Source organism: Trematomus bernacchii, unplaced genomic scaffold (genome assembly GCF_902827165.1).
Source record: "Trematomus bernacchii unplaced genomic scaffold, fTreBer1.1, whole genome shotgun sequence".
NCBI classification, from domain to species: domain Eukaryota; kingdom Metazoa; phylum Chordata; class Actinopteri; order Perciformes; family Nototheniidae; genus Trematomus; species Trematomus bernacchii.
In genome coordinates this window covers 7,104,795-7,126,318 of record NW_022987828.1, presented here as the reverse complement: position 1 = coordinate 7,126,318, position 21,524 = coordinate 7,104,795, and the positions used below count along the sequence as shown (strand labels likewise).

The 21,524-nt window shown below is 41.0% G+C and overlaps 1 protein-coding gene across 2 annotated transcripts in view; it reads right to left on the bottom strand.

Annotated features, from left to right (window-relative positions):
- The window catches only part of LOC117499387 (Kv channel-interacting protein 2), a 93,562-nt gene extending 72,342 nt beyond the window's left edge, over nucleotides 1–21,220 (bottom strand). Inside the window, exon 1 of one of the 2 annotated variants that reach the window (XM_034151738.1) lies at nucleotides 20,951–21,220. In XM_034151738.1, the coding sequence (XP_034007629.1) occupies nucleotides 20,951–21,023 (73 nt within the window). In that variant the 5' untranslated portion in view covers nucleotides 21,024–21,220. The remainder of the gene's footprint in view (nucleotides 1–20,950) is intronic. The other variant, XM_034151736.1, reaches the window with a different exon arrangement.
- Nucleotides 21,221–21,524: the final 304 nt, after the last annotated feature.

The window sequence follows — 21,524 nt, the reverse complement described above, 5'->3', positions numbered from 1 at the left end:
TTTATTAAACAGAGGTTCCAGTGGATAGCAAATCCTGCCTGTGGTGTTCGGTTAACTTGAAAGTGATGTTTATAGCAGCGTAAACAAAGGCAATATTGTCAGCTACACCACCAGCACTACCTGTTAAGACCTCAAGTGTATTAGAAAAGGCCAGAGGACAGAGGAAGTGATGAGAAACTGTCAGATGTTTGTGAGGGCTTAATTAGGCAGGTCTGGGCAAGCTAGCCTGAAACAAATCTTGAGAGACAGTCCAATTACTAACTTGAGGCAACATTTTGCGTTTCTTTCTCCAAAAAGCAATCTGTTCCGTCCTGATGAATACACTGAAGCTGAAAATCAAATCTGCATTAAGCATTTTTTTGGCTGCTAGGGGGCAGTAAAACTTCCCAAGTACGCTGATGGATACAAAGCAAGACAACACACAATCAGCATGAACATTATGTTCACATTGAAAGCTTATTTCTGGCAAACACAAGACCAATTGCACTGCTCTATGTCTTGTAAAAATGTGCGTACAAGCCATTCATTGTTATGGTTCATTTGTGTACACCTTAGTTTAATCAGAGAATGTGTAATAAAAACGGCTGCCTGCCACCTGATTGTCAACAGCTTTACTAACATTCAACATTAATCATTAGGACCATTACAATCTGACAAGCTCTCAATCAGTCATTGAGACAACCTCTGCTGTGCTGAGGTCTTTCCATGCCAAATGTCTCAAAGGAAAGAGATCAATCAGAGTCTGTCTTACCATGTGGATGCTCGAGGATAGGTACTGATGGTTGGGAAGTCTCTGAGGTTCAGTCTAAAAAATGGGCTGAAATGTCGGTTAGCCTTTTTATCATTTTCCATTTAAAAAAAAATGTAACTGTGGAATTAAATTATGACAATGCTTGTGTGAAATGTAACTATCATTTCTTGAATTCCAGTGTGGAAAATGCTTAATAAAAAGTAGGATTTATCTGACTGATGAGTGATATAAAAGCAAATGAGTAATGAGCATAATTTAAACAATGACACCATTAACCATTAACAATGCCAACTGATCCAAATCATGAAACTATCCTAATTCAGTGCAAACTTCTTCGCTAGAGTCATCTCCATGATTGTCTTGAACCTCTGGCCCTTTCACAAACACACCGGCACATGTGCTCCGTGTGGCTGACAGAGGCGTCTCATTCCACCTACTCCATGCTCATTTAAAGTAGTTGTTAGCATAGAAGTAAGTAAAGATAATTGGCTCATATGCCAAGGGGGCAACCCTCAGGCAGTTTAGGTACCGATCACACACACACACAAAAGCTGTACAGGTGGTTCATTAAGGGGTTTAAGTGAATGAGGAGAATGTGGGAATGGAGGAGGCCTGTAGTCATTAACAGCCACAGGCAGGTGGCATTACAGAGTCTAGCAAAGAGAGCATCTAATGACAGTGTAAAGGCGAAAGAGACAGCTGAAAGGAGTCGGACAATATTTCCACTTCAATATGATTATTTTTTCTCCAAGGTCCATACAACTTGCAGTCATGAAATGTGGATGATCTCCATGTGTGTGTGCATATCTCAGTGTTTGTGTGTCTTTTTGTGCCTGTGATTGTCTATGAGTGTTTGTGTGAAGCATGCCAAATCATTGTCCCCCTTCTCTTTTAGTGTGGGGTGGGCTGAGGGAAGGAGAGACCACTAGATCCCCGATCCGAACCACAGCTGCCAGAGGGCGATAAGACAAACAAGCTCCCCCATCAGGACAAAGCTGAATAGGGGCAGAGGAGGAGAAGAGGGGAGGAGAGGATGAAGAGGAGAGGAGAATGGCGGAGAATTGTCACAGTCTTATAAGACCCACATAGAGAAAGTGTATATGTGTCCATGGACATGTCTGTGTGTATGTGTTATTGTGGGTTTGAAACTTCATTTTGGGCCATTAACTGGTGCCATAAAACGTACGTCTCATTTGTGTGTAACTTTTGCTAGTGCTATACTGAAAATGCCAAACTTCAGCAGGGTCAGAAAGATAGACACAACAACAGAAAAGAAAATGAAAGACTGGCAATAAAAATCCCCATTTGTAGGTCTAACAATTCAAGCATGACTCACACCTAGACGCAGTCGATAATGAGAACTGGCCTATTAATTTCCTTAAGAAAAACAGCTTTGGCTGAAAAAGGTAGGGAGGATGTAAAATGCATAAAGTTCATTTGAAGTTCAGCTTGGCAGTAAGACGGCAAGTGAAGAATCCGGTCGCTTCATTTGTTTCACAGCATATAGTTATTCAAGCTAGGATGGATATACATGCATCCAGCAACTATCTTAGAGGAGATTCCGTTTTTAGGATCTTAATTATCGAGCTGAGTAAAGGAGATGATGCTGGAGATGCATAGTTTCACTTTTGAAATGCATAAATGAGCTCTAATCTGTGTGTTTATAGTACAGTACCACAGAGTATCTCTGACAGTATCACTTCCATCCATAATACAATTGGAAAAACCCCTACTTGAGTCTGTTGAGTGGAAACCTATACTTTAACACTGACACAGCGGCTGTCTTCTTGTGACAGGAAACAGTCTTTGTTGTGCTGGCTGAGGGCGAGTGGCTGATAAAGGAGGTGAGGAGGAGAACAGAGGAGAGGGGATTACTGTCATAGCGTTCCTGTCATCACAGCCACAAAGCAGGTCGCAGAGAAAAGAGCGACGTTGGGGAGTAAGGGAGGGAGAGAGGAAGAGGATTTCCTACTGAGCCATGAGGGCATGCACTTTGACTAACAAATGAGACACAAGAGGTTTCATCAGCATACATGATGATCCTCAAATCATTAAGATACATCCTTTCATTTTTGTGCCAAGAGAGCATTGACCATCATTTTATCCTCTCTGTCCCTAGACTTAATCTTTCACGCACACCATCAAGACAGTAAAAGCACCTGCCAAAACCATTCATCACTCTCCTACTGTATACACACACACCCCCACACACTTACGGCACGTCCACACAGCAGCGTTAACAAAATCTTCCAACGCTTCTGCCCATTCACTTTGAATGGGGTGACGTCACTTTGCCTCACTTTTCGCCGAACTGCATTGTGGGAAGCAGAGCGGAGCTTTCCAGGCATCTCAGGCTTCAAAAGTTGAGCAATGTTCAACTTTTGAAGCTTCTGAAGCTTTCGGTGGAAGCGTCAGCCAATCAAATCATATGCCAGTACAAGCTCTAGCCAATCAAACCGCTGCTTGTGTCTCAGGGGCGGGAGATTCATGTGATTTGTTGTTGGTCGAGCTTCAGACACGCCCGCCGGCAAGCTTTTTCCAAAGCCGCTGTGTGGACGGGCCGTTAAGGTGCCCATATATGAAATCCTGCTTTATATTGCTACGGTTTTTTGCTTCATCATATTACATATATTTTTTCCGGTCAACCATGTTGTTTTCTAGGAGAAATGTCAGTAAAATAAATAAAATTAAAATAATAAAATAATAAATAAGGTATCATTTTACAATATTCAACCCATTTTGTGGTAAATCATACAATACTTATAGTTAAATTGTACTACAATACAATAGTGAGGCTACACACTTAGTTAAACATAACTGATGCACTCTTCAGCATAATCAATACTCAGCAGTGCCTACCAACAGGCTTGGTTCAGGTCTTCTTATGTCATGGTTTGAGCTGTTAAAAAACCCACAAAGTACCAATCATTGCTTATTAGAGCAGAGCAGCAGCACAGTCCTCATTGTTCCAGTCTATCTTTAGACTGCCTGTCTAACTCAAACTAAGTGAGGAGCAGCGCAGAGGATTGCTTTGGAGCTGGTAAAAAAAAAACGGAGACATAGAGGAACCAATTCATCTCTCCTGCTGTAACAGCACAGCAACGCAAGAAGCAAACTTGCAAAAGAGGAACACACACCTGTCTGTTTCCCTCTCCGTGTCTCCTTTTTAGGCATGCCATGTGCACACACAATCTGCTGAGACTTTCCTCAGTGTGCTTTTCAATCTATTACTGTCTACCTAAAACATAAAGGAAAAGTGGAGATGGAGAACTGAGGAGCAACAGTTTCCAGCTGTTACAGGTCTATAGCACTGTTTGTGATTCAGGGCCATACACAGTTTATATATAATCCAGAGACAGTCATTCCTGAGACTGAGAGTGGATCTACATGTTACTCACATCTAATGTAAGCTTGCCATAAATATTTTATAGAAAACATTCCTCCAAGAAGAACTAAAGCTCTCTCTCAAAATTCAAAATGTTTCAATGAGATCAAAGCTCTATGAGACGTAGCCACTTTTGGATGTGCATACTTGAGATTGGTTTTTAATCTGCTTTTCTATTATGCTCTGTGCCTTACCTCACAGTGGACAAAGAGCACATTTCTCATAATTCAAAGGCTCCTAAAGGTTCGGGGAAAGCAGGAATAACAGTTACAAGAAAACTTCTAACAATACAAAATGATTATTCCCAAAGTGAACCAGGAATAGTCACTCATTGGATAGCATATCCGCAGAAGTTAACATGCTGAAAAACTGGTCAAAATGTTTGTTACAGTATGTGAAACAGTATTGGTTTAACGCACATAATGTCATCAGCCAGACCCTATTACACAGAACGACAATTTTAATATGAATATTTGCTCAATTTAATGCCATAACAACCCCCCCCCCCCCCTTTCCAGTGCATTTCATCCAAGGACAGAATGAAAGCGATGCTAAAAATGTTTCCCATAAGCATTACGCTGACACAAAGCCTACGAGGCAGACGAGCGGTGACAGAGGTTCTTTCCTAGCTGCTTGGAGGTGCTGACAGAGAGCAGCTGTGGTATTATAGTTCTGAATCAACAGATCAACGAAGATCAGTCTCACCTCCAGACTGTGCGTGAGTCTGCTACATCTCCCTTTGACTGACAGCTGGAACCTCTAATCACCACTAAATGGACGCTGCATTAGTTAATTCAACTTTGATGTGGTTTCACTGCCTGGAAAGTCTGTTAAATAATAAAGAAACAGGAGATACAAGACCAGATGATAACGTTGCCTGCCAACTTTGAAGTTATTTCATTTCCGTCAAACAATTGACCTACAGGGTCGAATCTGAGCTTATTACATTTCTGCTGCCCGGGTAGACTAGAAGTGTTTGTGTGGAGGTGTGTGTTTTTGTCTGGCCGCATGCCCTGATCACATTTAACTGCATGTTAGATGATTTATCCCGGAAGTCTTTGATAGAACTAAGAGAGGTTCAGAGAAAAAAGGATCTGAGACCAGCCGACTCAGTTTTCAATATCACAGAGAGGGTGACAACTGAGAGGGCCTCTAGAGATGACTTCTATCGTCCTCTCGTGTTCGTTGTATCTCATTTATACACACACACAAAACTTTTATCTGCTGCACTAAGCTCAAATATGTCTTAGCATATGCCAAGGGATAACAAATTAAACATGCACTGAAAAGGGGAAAATAAGACAATGTTGCTTAATGTGCAGTAGTTATTCAGTTATGCACAGAAATGCACGGCACACACACTGTAGGGTCCCCGACACTGAGATGAGTTTATTCTGTTAGCAGGACAATCATTATCTCAGTTAAAAAAAAAGGACAAAGCTGATGAGGAGTAAACCGTATTTGTATTATCATACTTCCATGTAATGCAAGTGATGTAAGTCTGTGATTTTGCGCCGATTTCTCCCATTGGCACTCTTTAATATTAACAGAATGAAATGTTAAAAATGAAAGGGCGGCTTGTTTTATCAGAAATGTACTACTGTGGAAACATCCCAGATGTTCTGTCTATGCTGTATATGTCGTTTCATAGCACAATGCGTGATAACATTTTTCTTACTAATCTTAAAATGATGTTTTTTACTTATGTTCTTTATGACTGACTCATCCGTTGCATGTATAGTCTGACAGGCAGAAAGACGCCAGTGTTCGCTTCTTTAACTAAGCGGTGAACCTTAATCTCAGTTCACCCTGACGCCCGCACTGAGCTGGAAGGCTGATATTAATAAATCTCTCTTAAGTGCCAAACACCCCCTACACATATATATTTATAAATATATAGACATACAAACACATTATTTTCCATTACTGTGCCCAGGCAACTTCTGACTTGTACCCACCGAGGCATGAGAGCTGGGGCTGAAACTATTAATTTTACATCCACTTTGATCACCTTATCCACCTCTGAGAAAGAGAGGGTTACTTAGGAAAGCGTCATTGTTGATACTGCCTCTCGTTTATTTACACAAAAGAAAACATGTAGAGGAGAACACTAAGAAGGATGGTAAAAGTGAAGGTCAGAGAAGCAGTGAGAAGAATTTGCAATCGACCTCTGCTTCTTGCTTTTCAAACTCATGACTCAATCTCAAAATCTACTCAGGAATATCAAGGAGATATTACAGTACTACACATACACTCCCACAAACACACACACACATTTTACAGATTCCAAAAACACAAAACAACCGTGATGTCACAGATTTCCTGACCTCTGAATGCAACTAATTTCCCTGACTACAAAACAGAAATAAAACGTAAGCTCATCTTAGTAACAGTAAAGTACAATAGAATACTGCATGTTGATTGGTTTTGTTTAAAAGTATGTTGTTGAATCTTTATCCAGTATCAAATTGTTTAATAGATGAAGTATGGCCTGTATCCTCCCGTCATGACCCTTGGAAGGAAAACTGCGAAATCCTATTATTTCCGACATTAATTAAACAGGTCATCTTTCTTTTGCAGAACTTACAGATATGGATCAAAGTATAGTTTCTTATTTGGCTGGAAAACCATGAGCAAAAAGTAATGTTATAAAGAGCACAGAGACTAGACCTCATTATAGCTACAGCTGATGAAATCGGCCACTGAATGTTTTAACTCTTTAATAATATATATTTTTAAAGAGACAGGAGATAGATACTGTAAGTTAACCCCCTCAGAGCTTAGGTTCAATAGCATTTTATAAAATGTAGCCTAAATATAAAATTTCACAAGCCACTTTCCCCAAAAGCTGAAGGTTCAGGTTCACAACTTATTATTAAAGTGGACCTATCATGCTATATTTGAATAATATAGTGTAGGACCATACCTATATAAGGCATATTTATACTTTTTTTTTTTCAAAATACCAAACAGATCATGCATTGCTAAAATGCATGCCTCATTTTGCTCAATTTGACATTTTTTAGATCTGTTTTAGCAAGGGTTGATTCTGTGAGAACAGCACCATCTAGAGGCCTGGCATATATACTACAACGTCTCCAGTGCTTTCGAACGGCAATGCCGTGGTTGTCTCCTCCTGATTGGTGGAGTTGGCCCAATAGCCGTAGCGCCACTGTCCTGACGTCAGATCCGTTGCAGCCCCTTTTTTAGAGATTTGGGTATGGAGGAAAATAGAGAGGGTTGTGTTTTCTGACACTTGGTGAGTTCCCTGGAACACCGGGGACACATATTCATGTATAAAAGACGTACAAAAGTGCATTTTGCATGATAGGTCCCCTTTAAATAAGCTTCATTTATTGATATTGCTGAAAGAGATTCATACTTATGTTACAGGATACTGTGTAATCTATGGTGACATGACTTAGCCGTCACTGCCTTGAACAGACACTTTTATATTACACTGTTATTAAAAATGTGATTGGCATGTTAGAGCATTGATATAACTTTCCAGGGATATTAACGCACATGAAAGGGAAACTTTAATGAACTGGTTCAATCCCCAAACTGTGCACCACCTGCTCAGTGAGTCAGGAGCAGTGCCATTGTACACCGTCAGTAATGTCTCCTTTGAAGACGAAATCCAGCAGAGCCTCTCTCAGCCTCAACAACAGGCCCATATTTCAGAGCATGAATCTTATACTGGTCTCATTAATAATCATTACCCCTCTTAATGACTTTCTCTGAGTGTGCATCAGAACGTGCGCTCTCCTTAATTCACCCTCATTATAAGCAAACATTTTGTGGTTTCGAAAAAAAGAATTGGCGATCGAGAAAACAACCTCCAGACAGATGCTGCTCTGACTTTCTTCAAGTAAACTTTTCATCATGGTCTTTAGTTACATGTAATATTATTAACACTGCTAAGTATACTGTGCGTGGGGGATAAGGTGTCACAGTTTAATACACACTTGATCATAGCACTTGATTTCACAAACATAATAAACTAATTCCCTCCAAATGTCTCCAATTGTGTGTTTTTTACTCCAACTGTCCACCATATGCTCCTCATAATGTCCTGAAATACACTGGTAAAAATATAATTATCGGAAGTTGGTTGGAAATTGGGCTGCCTTTTCTCCAGGGGAAAGACCAAGCTGTCAGGAAGTGTGACAACCCGCTGAGGTCAGCCGAGCTCTGTGCAGCTGGTTTGGTGGCCTCTGCTTAAATTGCGGGTCATGTAATACCCTGGGACCCAGAGAGAATTATTGCCATATTGCAGAAGAAGTAACTATAACAAAACGCTTCCCAAGACTCACACATAATAATGAAAAACTCTCATTCAAAGGTGATACTGTATGAAATCTAATCTAATACTGCAGGTAAAATATAACTTCTCATAATGTATAAAGTGTGGCTCTACTGTCTATTGTTAGCCTACAGTTGAATGATTGCAAATTGGTCATTGGATAGGATTTGAATGTCAAAATTGCAGTGAATTACCGTCAACTTGAACAAAATAGTTTGGCTGACATGAGGTAACAATGCGATGCATTCAGGATATGCCTTCATTAATTGTAATGTACAGCAAACTGAGGAGTGTAAACACATACTGCTATGCCCTAACAACTGACATTTTTTATTAATTATAATGAGCCAGAAGCTTTTCGTAAGAAAAATACTATAATGTTGTTGAGCAAGCATTGTTATCCGTTTTAATAGAAAACATGAATTGTTTGAGCCCTTAAAGTCTCTAAGTTACTGGCAGCAAAAATAGCAAAAACATGACTTGCTCCAAACAAGCAGTTGCTTAGCCTCCTAATGAGTTGTTAGTAAATGTTGCCAACAAAATCTCATGTCAAATCTGTCTGGATAACAGGATGGAATACACCTTTGGCTAACATGATTGAGCCCAGCATAACAAGCTAGTTGTCAGTAGTGGAATGCAGCTCAAACACATAACTAACATTTAAGTAAATATCTTTCAGTAGCGCAGAATAAAGCCAATTAAGCTAAGATGGCAGCATCGCTAACAAATCGTTACATTTCAGTAGTAGAAGAGCTGCTAGTGATCAGGGGCCTCATTTATAACGCCTTGCGTAGGATTGACGTAGGAAGGTTGCTTACGTAGTACAAAGCACAAAAATAGGTACATAAATATTCCGCCATTTTCCGATTCACAAAACATTGCGTACCGGTGAGGGAAGTGCGTACGGCACTTCCTACGCCTGTTTCCCTTTATAAATCACAATCGACTCGTAACGCCCATATTTGCCTATAAATAGTCAAAGAAACGCCCATTCATTCATTCATTTTGACTGCATGAAGAAGATCGCAGGAAATGACGATAGAACAGCTAAAAAAGACATCTCACACCGTGTCAGATTTAGGTTATTTTGGAGAGGTCGAGATAAATCATATTGTTTGGTGGATGCAGTTTGAACCAGAGTAGCAGCATGGAGGTCGGATCGTCACCAAAATAAATAAATAAGTGGTCCGAAAAAAGTTAATGACAAAAAAAATACACATAACCTTCCTCAGGCAGTGTGTTTGTCCCGGGGACAGGAGACACCCCCTTGATGAGAAACTAAGAAATGATCGGGGAATCCCTCCGGAGTGGAGTCATGACGACTGGATCTGAATTATTTTGTTGTATTTGGTGGTTTGTGTTCCAGCTGTCGATCAGCAACTATATATACATAATCCACCAGTTAAAGGAAATACAACTAATGTGTTGTGTTATATTAGCTGTACAATTGACCACATATGGTGTTCTTAGTTTCCATACCTCCTGTGTTTTACGAGCGATTTATCAAGTCTTGGCAAACGGCATAAAACACGATTAAACGTGATAGTATATAAAACCATGCTCGTATCTACAACCTATAGAAATGCAAAACGGCGTCAGTTTAGACGTAATTCTGTCCTCCTGCTTACCGCATCATTTATGAGAAAACATTTCATAACATTAACACAACATATTCGAGGTGGTTTTAAATAGCATATCCGTATTTATTTATTTATCCAAGTTGTTTTTGTGTGCACTGAGGAGTCTCAAACAGGCGTTTGTTTAATCATTTTAAGATTGGCTTTAATCAATGTTTGAAAATGAATTCTTCATATTTGATAAATGAGAGGTAACATTTTATTTATGGTATTATTTCCACATATTTCTCTCCATTCTTCCTTCTGCCAACGGTGTCGCAGTTTCTCGTCTTAGTTAGAGTGGGTTAGAGTTTGCGTGGAGGACCGCACATTTTCCCGTCAAGTTAGTATTTTATAAATCGCAAACATTGCGTAGAAACTGGCGTACGCCATTTTTTGAGCGTATATCCCTTTATAAATGAGGCCCCAGGGCACAAGCTTAAATGTTACATGACTCAAGCCGGTGTCGCCATTGTGTAAAATAACTTTTTATCAGATAATTTACAGGTTTATACAATGTATAACGTTATATTCCCCATAACAAATGATCACATAAAATGTAGCCTACATTAATTTTTGACATGTTTTATTTGTGTTTGTTGGTTAAGGGGCCGCCTGACCATTCATCACAATATATCAATAGTGTGTTCTGCAAAACTGACCCTGGAACTGCCAATATTGATCTTATGACATCTCTGCTAAAAATTGAGCCCCTGTGTATGTGTTGTATCAGAGTAGAGTTTGATCATTATAATATCTCCATCTGTTATTTCTCGTATTTTGATTTAGCCTCATCACATCCATCTCTCTTCCGCAGTTCTTCCCCTTTCTCCCCTCTATAACTGTACGACATTAAGACCAGTTCCACCTTTGATGGCTAGCCAGTGGCTGTTGCACTGCTCCAGGTAACGATCCCATTGCTGTCACGACTGTCACTCCAATAATCAATCACACCTGCCTGTGTGAGTTTGTGTGCGTCTCTGTCTGTGTGTGTTGATTAGTAGACTCCATTAACTCTTATGAAACTCTGGTGCTAGGCCATGGTGCTTGGGGAGCAGCACTTATGGAACATCAGGTTGCTTTGTGAGTAATCAGTTTACCGGTTAGAGACCAGGGGAATAGGATTTCCAAGCCCCACAGCCGACAAGTAAACACACAGAGCAAGTAGTGTGAAATGGAGATGATTAAAGCGAATGGATTTTCAAGTACACAAATATGTTGTTGGACTTCTCAGGTCAGTGTCTTTTGTTGTGGCCGTCTGAGAGGATGGTTCAACTGTCGAGTCAGGATTAATCGACACAGCTCTGTGAAGCTAAACACAAAACTCCCAGGTCAGCATTTCCACGTTTTTCAATAACCTTCTCTCACACAATTATAATACATATGAACCGTATCACAGCCCCCAACATAAAATGTGTCCTATTTTATTCCACCTTGTCACACTGTGCAAATGTAGCTCGTTGCGGATTTGGCTGACTTCAGCATCTCTCCTGGGAGAGATAAAGACCAAGCTGTCAGGAAGTGTCCCTCGTGACAACCTGGCCCCAGGCTGACAGCAGCCATCAGCCATCGTCCGGCCAGATCAAGGGCAGCTAGTTCTGTAAGGCGGCTGACGCTGGACAATATCATGTTAAACGACACAATACAATGTTATAAAAGTCCTTAATATTGCTTGGAAATTCACATTGAATCATCTCCATTTAGCGTGTCATTAGGAGGTACAGTACGTGTATAATTTTTGCTCAAATAGTTTGACTTTTCGACACTAAACTGCATCAGAATTGATGGATGAATATTTCTGTTAACAATAGTGGTGCACTAGAAGTTATGTTCTTGCTTGATTCTGGAGGTTTGTATGTAAAGTAAAAGGTACAAGGTGATACAAGTTGCTTTTCCTTTAAACCCTAATCTTTCATTCCAATCATGACAGAATGTAAAGTAAACCCTCAAATCTCAATGAACATTTTAAGATGAATCGGTATCCACAGTCGACATTAAACTCCTCTGACCGTTAAGTCTCTTATGGCTTGAAACACCATCATTTGTCATTTTCAGTGAACTTGGCATGATTGGGCTATCAGTTTGATACTGTGTGCTTCAGAGATGTTGAGTTCATTCTGACTGATGCTACCTGACAGATATCGACCAGGCTTGCCCGCTGTGCAACTGTCAAGCACTTGTGTGTATGTGCATTTATCTTTCTGTATGTGTATATATGTATGTTTGTTAATGATTAGACCTTGTCCAAAGTTGTGTCAGAGCTAACTGATTGATTGTAAGAAGAGCTGCAGTGTTCTACTGCACTGTCATCCCTCAGGCCAAACCCTGTGTGAGTCTCTGTGTGTGTGTGTGTGTGTGTGTGTGTGTGTGTGTGTGTGTGTGTGTGTGTGTGTGTGTGTGTGTGTGTGTGTGTGTGTGTGTGTGTGTGTGTGTGTGTGTGTGTGCGTGCGTGCGTGCGTATGCCTGTGTTGTGTGAGTGTGTCTGTGTATGCCTGTGTTGTGTGAGTGCATGAGAGATTTGACTTTTGACAAGAGCAAACCCCAGGCTTCCTCTAATCACCTCCACCTCCTTATCACTCTCTGCTGTGCTGTCAATCACACTGAAGTTGTTACTGAAGAACCTTCAGAGCACAAAGTAAATGCCCTCCGCAGGCTTGTTCACAACTAAATTACAGTCACTTAATGTCTGCTTGTTGGAGCTGTCACTACTTGTCATACTCACAAGAGGAAGGGCAGGTCAACGTGTCTTTAAAATCATACGCATTTATCACATCCACCACTTTGATAGTTAAAGCAAGAAGAATTGAGAAAGATTGCCGTACACAACCACACACTCCTCAAGTAGTCAGGATAATGTGTGTTACTGACTAATCGACAATAAATTACATTTGTAACATTCCTATTTGTTTTAACAGAGCTCACAAGTCAATTGTATTCTTGTTCTGGGTGTGGTCGTGTTGTATTGATGTTTTTTTAAGAATATTTGTATAATTCTTTCACATTTAAATTACAATGTCTAAATATTTTACTAAGACATTTTATTTTATTTATTTATCATATTTTATTAAAATGTGCAATGCTCTTCTAAAGGGTGGACTTTTCACTATTGCATGCTATTATATTATCAGTGGCATAACATTTTCCTAAAATGACAAAACATTTTAAAATATAGTTTATTGCAATTATTTCTTGAACACTATATTGTGCAGGAAATATCACGAGGGCCTATCCTGCAGACATATTTTCGATGGCAGTCACGCACGCCTTTCAGATATCCTTTACACAAGTGTTTTCAGCTTCACACACACACACCAGTGATCACCTATCTTCAATCTGAGACACGCAAGCTGTTTACCTCTGATGACAAAATACGTTCTCTCACACACACACACACACAATGAGTGCACAAAGAAAAGGGGAACAGGGTTGCGACCTATGGAAACACACAGTAACATTGTTTGGCTATCTGCTGGTCTCTGCTCTGCTCCATACTGATGAGGTTCTATCAGTTTAATGGAGAATGGCTGAGCTAATGGACAGAAAATCATTCCCTAATGCGGATCAGATGTTGTGACTGACAGTACAGTGAAGCATCAGAGAGACACTCCACAAATGAAACGCGACTCTGTCACACTCCGAGGCATTTTCTGTCAGTCAATCAATCAGTCACATGTTGATAAATCTCTCTGACAAGGAAACACCATCCAGCTGATGTTGATGGGGGAAATGTCTTGTACATTGAATGAAATATTTCTTTCAATTTCTATTCCCCGCTGCCTCTTTATCACCTCCCCCTTAACACCTTCCATTCATTATTGATATTGCAATGATATTGTAGTGTTTTTACAAATGATTGCCAACAAATAACCCTTACAAATGGTGACATAATAGCCAAGTGAGTTCAGCGAATTAATAGAACAGGTAAAACAGTCTGAAAAGTTTTGAAAAAGTACATCACCTTACTGTTGTGCAGCCTTTTAAACCAAAAAGACAACACTTCTCCTTCAAACCTAACACATCTAGGCTCATATCCCAACATCAACATAATATTGATAAATAATACTCAGCTCCAGTTCTGCATCCTGTATTCCTATCATTTAGTGTTTTGATCTCTATCCTCTCACCTCCCTTCCTCCCTCCAGTCACTTCTGCATGAATGTGTTCACAGAGAGGGGGAGGAGAAGAGATGGGATGGTGGTGGGGGGCCAAGGGGGAGGTGAGCAGGGCTTATTTTAATTAACGATCGCACTGCCCCTCCGTAGACTTGGTCAAAGATGAAAACTCATTAGGATTGACTATAGCTTCCAGGCACATTAAACTACAGGTCCCAGTGTGGCCTGAACGAGCTGGAGAGAGGGGGGAGGCAAGAGTTTGGTCAGGGAGGCAGTTTCGGTACGATGAATAGGCAATGCGAAAGTAAAGAAGTGAGGTGAGTGGTATTTAGAGAGCATGGAAGTAGAAGTGGTATAAATCCGGATACAGAAAGTGAGACACTCTGTTAGAGACAGAATTATATGATATTATTATGTAATCTGATTTGTCGAGAGAGTGAGGGGGAGGACTGTGATAGAGTTAGGGGAAAAGAGAGAGTGCAGTTTAATTTGGACTGTCAGTCATCATAGTAAGAAATGTAGTGGGCACATAGGAAGAGGACAGGGAAGAACCAATAGGCACTTTCGTACTGTGAACTCCTCCATTTCATGCACTTTAACTTATTCAAATTTTAATGGTAGAAAGTACTCCAGTCTCAGGCGCCGTTTACACGAGGAGAAAACTGCTTGTATCTGCATAGTTTCGCGTGCGTATAGCCCTATTATTTACACGAGGCCGATAGAAACTGACCCCACAAACGATAATGGGTCCCAAGGTGGATAGATTTGCAAACGAAACGCTCTGGGGGGTCAACCGAGTCCGTGTAATCACCTCTATACGAATATTTCCTGAAAAAATAGCGATAGCCCCGGCTCTCCCCACCTCTCCTGCTCACTGCTGTATCAACTATCAAAAATAGCTGTGTTAATTAAACGCACAAGGGGTTCTTGAATGAAATAATATTATAAAAAACCAGAATTGTTAACGCCCAATATACTCCTTAAACAAATAAACAGAGTCAGATTTCATGCATTGATCCATTATATTGACAAAGGAGCGATCTCACCCGGTGTTTGTAGAGAATATCTCTCTCTTTCTGAGCGCGTCCTCTCCACGGAGACGTGCTTCTTGGTCGGTCGATGCAATATCCACAGATTCGGTTTCTTTCAGTTAACTTCCCTGTTGCATTTATCCATATGCTGAGGAAATGACTATATCCCGCTGAATACCAGCAATTGCCACACACACTTCCTCCTGTCAGTAGCTACTGCTAGTGCTACTGCTACTGACCATGCTACAGATATTAGTGCAAAATCTACAGCTCCTCTACCACAACCATCAGCAACAAGTGGACATGGAGAATTACATGAACTACATGTTGCTAAATACACCGCGGGGCTTAAACAGAAGGGTAGCCATGGCAACATTGCGGCGGGGCTGCTCCGGCTGCTCTTCTTCGCGGCTTTTGGTGTATTTTGGCGGAAGTTACAGCGCCACTTACAGTCCTGGCATATGTACTACAGCGTTTCCAGCGGCCTCGTTTGAACAGACACGTTAAATGAAACGAATGCATGTGAACGGAAGACTTTTTTGAATACGCATACTGTGCATAAACGCAAACGGTCCCGTGTGAGCGGGGCCTCAAGTGGCAGCTCCCATATCATTCCAGGACTATACCGATGGATTGTGCATTTAAAGTAGGGTAAAAACGACCTAAAGACTACCAAAGAGCATCGATGAGATTTATCTGGGAGATAAAATACTTTTTTCTTGCTATTTTTCTTCCACCTTCCTTTCTTTCCTTCCTGTCTTTCTACTTCCTGCCTTCTTTCCTTCCCTCAGTGATGTAACCAATGTGACAGAGAAGCCTTAGTGAACCACTCCGAGCAATCCTCCATGTAGGAATCCAGTCATTTCACATCAGCAGTTCTGGCACTTCCAGAAGAAACCCGGTTGAGAGAGGATCCCTGCCGATGCAACGTGTGTCACACATGTCCCGACACATCAGGCGACACATTCAATCAAGGCTTCTAATTAGTGCCAGTGGCCATAACGATTCTAGCTGCAGCAAAAACTGTCATGCCGAGAAGGTGGCTCCAGGCTAAACTCCCTCTGACAGGCTTAATTATGTCTCAGCCCTGGAATCGGTTTGGTGTAACAATTGTAGATTATATTTCCACCATGGGGGCTTTGCATCAGTCAGTGAGTTAAGGTGTGTGTTGTGTAGCTTCCAGAACAGCAGAACACCCTTCACCTCAACAGCTCTACCCTCTCTCCAAGCTATCAGTGCGGCTCTGAATGCCAAAGCTTTTAACTTTGCTCATTAAGAGCTGTGTGCGAGTGAGAAATTAGCTGTCCAGATCTATCAAAGGCTGAACATCTCTCTCAGAGCCGAAAGCTGAGCTGCCGTGTGAAGTGTCAACTGAAGAGGAAGTTATACATCAGAGTTCCCGTTAGAATATTTTTTTGCCGGTCAACATGTCCGTTAAAGTTGAAATCTTCCGGACAAAATTAGATAAGTGCCGGTTAAAGGTCTTCTTTGTTATTTATTGAGCTTTAAAACAAATTGATATGATTCGACATTAAACAAACTAATTATAGTAGATTAACTACATTATTCAAAAGTGTACAGTAATTTACAAAAACGCGGGAATAATAAACGGAGCGCTCTCTCCTTCTCCTGACAGCCCGTCAGTATCATGCAGCTCGCGGATCCAGTAATGAGTGACCCGACAGTAAAACTAAACATATCTATAACTAGTTTAGGTAGTTTGAGAGGTAATTAAAATAGCTACGTGTGATTTTCTAACCTGAAGTGTGTTTTGCTCTGCTCGCCGCTGCAGGGGATCATGCAGAGCTGCGTGTCGACTCGTCAGCAGCAGCCGATCTCTCTCTCCTGTCAGATTAGACTTTACTCGCATTTATGTCCATATCGATCAGATCTAGCTAGTTCTAGCTAATGATATGACTACCTGCTTGTTAAAAGACACCTAAACAATAAGCGTCGCTATGCAACCGGATGAGGCCACAAAGTATAGCGCAGCATTATGCATTTGTTTACATGCCCACCGGAACCCCGAGGCATTACCAACAGATCAACGCACAATCAACCCATACAGGACATCTCTTTCTCCACATTAAGTGTTAGACATTAGAATTGACAATTTTTGTCTGTCACATACTCTTTTGTCTGTCACATACTATTCTTGTCTGTCACATAAGTGGCGCAACTGATGCGGTATTGCGCTAAGGGAAAATTATTTTGACCGGACATTTTGACCGGAGAGATTTAGATTTGCCGGACTTCAGCATATTTTACCGGTCATTGTCCGGTAATTACCGGCTAACGGGAACTCTGTTATACATGTCTATAAAGTTAAGTAGGAAATAATTTACCCTGAAGCAAACTTCTGTAGTGAGTGAATGTCTGCGTTGGTCAATGATTGTGTTATGATTATAAGTTTGCACTTGGTGGTGCATCCGGTTGTGCTGACTGTTGGGAAATGGGTGATCAGATCAGTTTGCCAAGAACGGATGTGCAGTTAATCTGAGCGATGGACTACATTACCGAACCTATCTTGCACATACTGACCTCTGCTAACACACAAACATACACAATGTGGTTCAAACGTGACTTTCTAGCTGAGGGTGTCTGTGCAGCCAATTACAAATAACCTTGGATTTCATGTTTTCTTGAGTCCTTATGTAAACACATACACTAGGAGAGGAAAAGTACAGACACACAGACTTAATTAGTTTCATTATCAGATAATCAGACAATTATATCAATTATGTTTTTTATGTATAAAATATTCGAAGAAAACAGCACTTTGACAAAGCCCAAGGTGACCCCAATGTCTTGTTTTATCAACTCCAGTGTCTAAATATATTTGGAGTGTTGTTTGCTTTTATTAAAATGACTTGCACGATTAACTGTTTGTGTCAAAACTAAATGCTGCAGAAATCTGATCATGAAGGAGAAAATAGAGAAATGGCATGATACAGCAAAGGTCGCAATGCCAACATATAATAAATCTCATAATATTTTATAAAATATTATTGACAACAATCAGATAGTGCACATTATTATAATCAAGAGAACAAAAGGATGATTTTCAGACTGCTGCCGTGAAATACTGATTTAGCCTTAAGACAATATCTTGAACTTGGAGCACGGAAAAGGAAGCGTGACAAGGTTGAGATAATGGCCGCATACACACATGTGGAGAGAAGCCATTGTGTGTGCCTGCGTGTGTGTGCTTTTGTGTGTGAGTGTAGATGATATGATTTCTCTTGAGTGTGTTATGTGAGGTGGAAGAGGAGATTACTGCACCACGCTTCTATAATTACATCTCATCTCAGTGCCGGTGCTCTTAAACACAACGGGGAATGCCAGGCTACCACGCACTCGACACATGCACACACAGTAGGGCGCACATCAGTACAATGTAGCAGGCAAAGAGAGAGAGTTATTTCTAGAGGGTTGCATTTCACTCAAAGTGTGATTGGAGACCACCCACACTACCTTTAAGAAACTCAGGCCAGCTTTGCTCTAAGCACACTCTCTCGAAGAAGAAGAACAATGACTCACCTGTAGCTGTCTTCCCACACAAAAACCCACTTAAGAATCAATTCTCACAACTAAGTCATGCTCTCACATTGCACTATATACATTTCAATTTTAGTGAGGATGATACCAAAAATCACCTGACACCTGTTCTCTCTCAGTCACACACGCAGTAATATACACTGCGCCAATTCTGCGGTCAGCTGTGTCACAGACCATACAATATTTCCCCTAACTTTATCTGCGTCACATCTCCATTACACTGACTTCTATCGGCAATAGCAAGCCTTAATAACAACGCAAACCATCAGGGCTTAGTATGTTTTGGAGTTGACATCATCTTACAAAGATGAATTAACCACGCAATTCAACGCTTGGAAAGGTGATTAAAAAATATGCCAGAAGTAAATTGCTTTGCCACAGTCCCGCTCCCCCCCACCACCCCACCCTATCCGCTTGCTTAACTGTTAAAAAAGCAATATGACTTCTTGTGGACAGTCAGACACAGGGGACCACTTCAACAAGCTGGACCGAAGATGAAAGATGAAGAAAAAAGCAGATTTTTCCGAGTTCAGAGTTAGATTAAAGAAAGTTTTATCTTCTTTACTGACACATTTACTAATCCTCCATAATGCATCTCTTTCTCAGGTGTGAGGTGCATACTAATCTGCAACTGATCACAGAGTCAAAGGTAAAGTTTCAAAGCACCAGGAAAAAAGAGATGTTGAGCTGCTGAGTATGAGTTGTTTAGTCTCTGAGAAGCTCTGCAAAGCTCAGAGTTTTTCCAAGCATGAAGAAGACGGTCAGCATCCTGCGGGTTGGCTGACATGACTTACAATTCCCGCATTGAGTTGTAAATCCTGGTGGATGTGTTTGGAATTCAGTAGAACAAATTCTTCTTATTCTTTAAAACTTTCAACAATGGACTGCATAAAAAGTGAATCTGCTGCTTCTTAACTCACCCACTCACACATACCCACACACATGCTTTGATACACTCTGAAATATGTACAGATAAACCCAGCAGAAGATACCCACACAGTGCATGTCGGCTGCACGCACACTATCCTTTCAATATTTTATTAATTCTGGATCCATTAAATTGTGACTGAGAACTGCTTAGCTGCTAATGCGTATACTTGTGCAAATTAGATTAGTGTCCCCATCCAGCCTGAGGCACACAGCTGCCTGGACGGGGACTTTTCCCTCTGCAGGCCTGAAATGTGTTCAAGCATCAAGGCAAGCCTTTTTATTTAGGCAGCTGGCACTTAACAGGCAAACGGTGCTCACATAAGCAAAAGCTGTGAGCTATAATGTGACAATGGGAGGCTGTGGTGACGAGGAAACACCTCAAGAGAGTGCTCAGCTCACAGAGGAGCACGTACAAAGTGCAGGTATGTGCAGGCATGCTGGCTGTCACTCAACGAGCATCTTCATTATATCGCGATAAAACTGTCAAGTCTCATATTCAGAAACACGGAATTACAATCACAAACACGGAGAAACAGAAAGGACAATTCAAATCACAGAGCCAAAACGAAACTACGCACACATTAACCCTGTTTGAGAATCCACATGGCATTAAGTGTCGCTCGGGTTTTTGCAGAGAATATCACTCCCTTTTCCAACCATGGATTCTGACTTCGGCAGATCAAGCTCAAAGCGACATGGGAATCTGCTCCCCAATTTGGGTAGCTTCTCGGTCAGACAGGTGTTATCGACCCCGCGGCGTTTTACACAACATCAGCCGAGACAGCGACAAAAAGGTGGTCTCCCAAAGCTGAGCCAGGCCAGCAAAACTCAGACTTATGTTTTCAAATTGTTGACAGAAAACAACGATCAATCACCAACATTACGCACCGTATTATCGAACCACACAGACATGCAACACTGACATTAAAAGATTCAATATGTTATTTCTTGTCGCCCGTTTTATAGGATATAACTAGTTTAATGTCCGTCTACCTAAGTGAGAATAACACAGTATTCAGCGTTAATGGATGCGTTGAATTTAAGTAGGCTGAAATATGATATAAACTTAGCCTAAATGTAAACTTGCACAGAAAACTATCAATATATGTAAAGACATATTTAGTTGGTTGTGACATTTCAAAGCCACATGAAGTTAGGTGGACTCGGCTGCTTTCAGATAATTTGTTTAACATATTGAATCCTTTATTTCTGCAGGCTATCGCACAACATCTACCGGTGTTTTACACTCCGGTTTACTCACCCGTTAGCTGATCATAGGATCCGTCCAGCTCTCTGGAGTCCGACAAGCTTTGGTCACGGTTTTTCGCCTTCATTTTCCCCGTGTGCGCCGGAATGTGGAACAGTGGGAAACAGCTGATGTGTTGGCGATTGTATTTGTCAAAAATAACAGTGGTTTTGTTTATCGCCTTCACGGATGATGGCTACAAAGATACTACAGTTTACCAATCATAATTGATTTGCCATGGATTTCTTTTGAAGAGAGAGACAGCGAGAGCCATGTAAGTTGTAATTTCCCCTGTCTGTTGCTGAGTGCGCTCGCGGCATCCAGCAGCTGAGTGAACCGAGCGCGCTTCTGGTCGCCACTCTCACATGGGCTGGCGCGCGCGCACGCACACACACAGGAAAAGAGAGAACTATGAAACCAGATACAGATATTGGCTACTTATAACAAATAGCTTTTGTCTGGAATCTTTTTTGGAGATCAATGTAAACATGACAGAAATATGAACCTGACAAATATACTAACATTTGACAAGAAGGCACAGGAGTAAGAAAAGAGATCATAACTAATAAATAGTTTGTGAGTATTAATT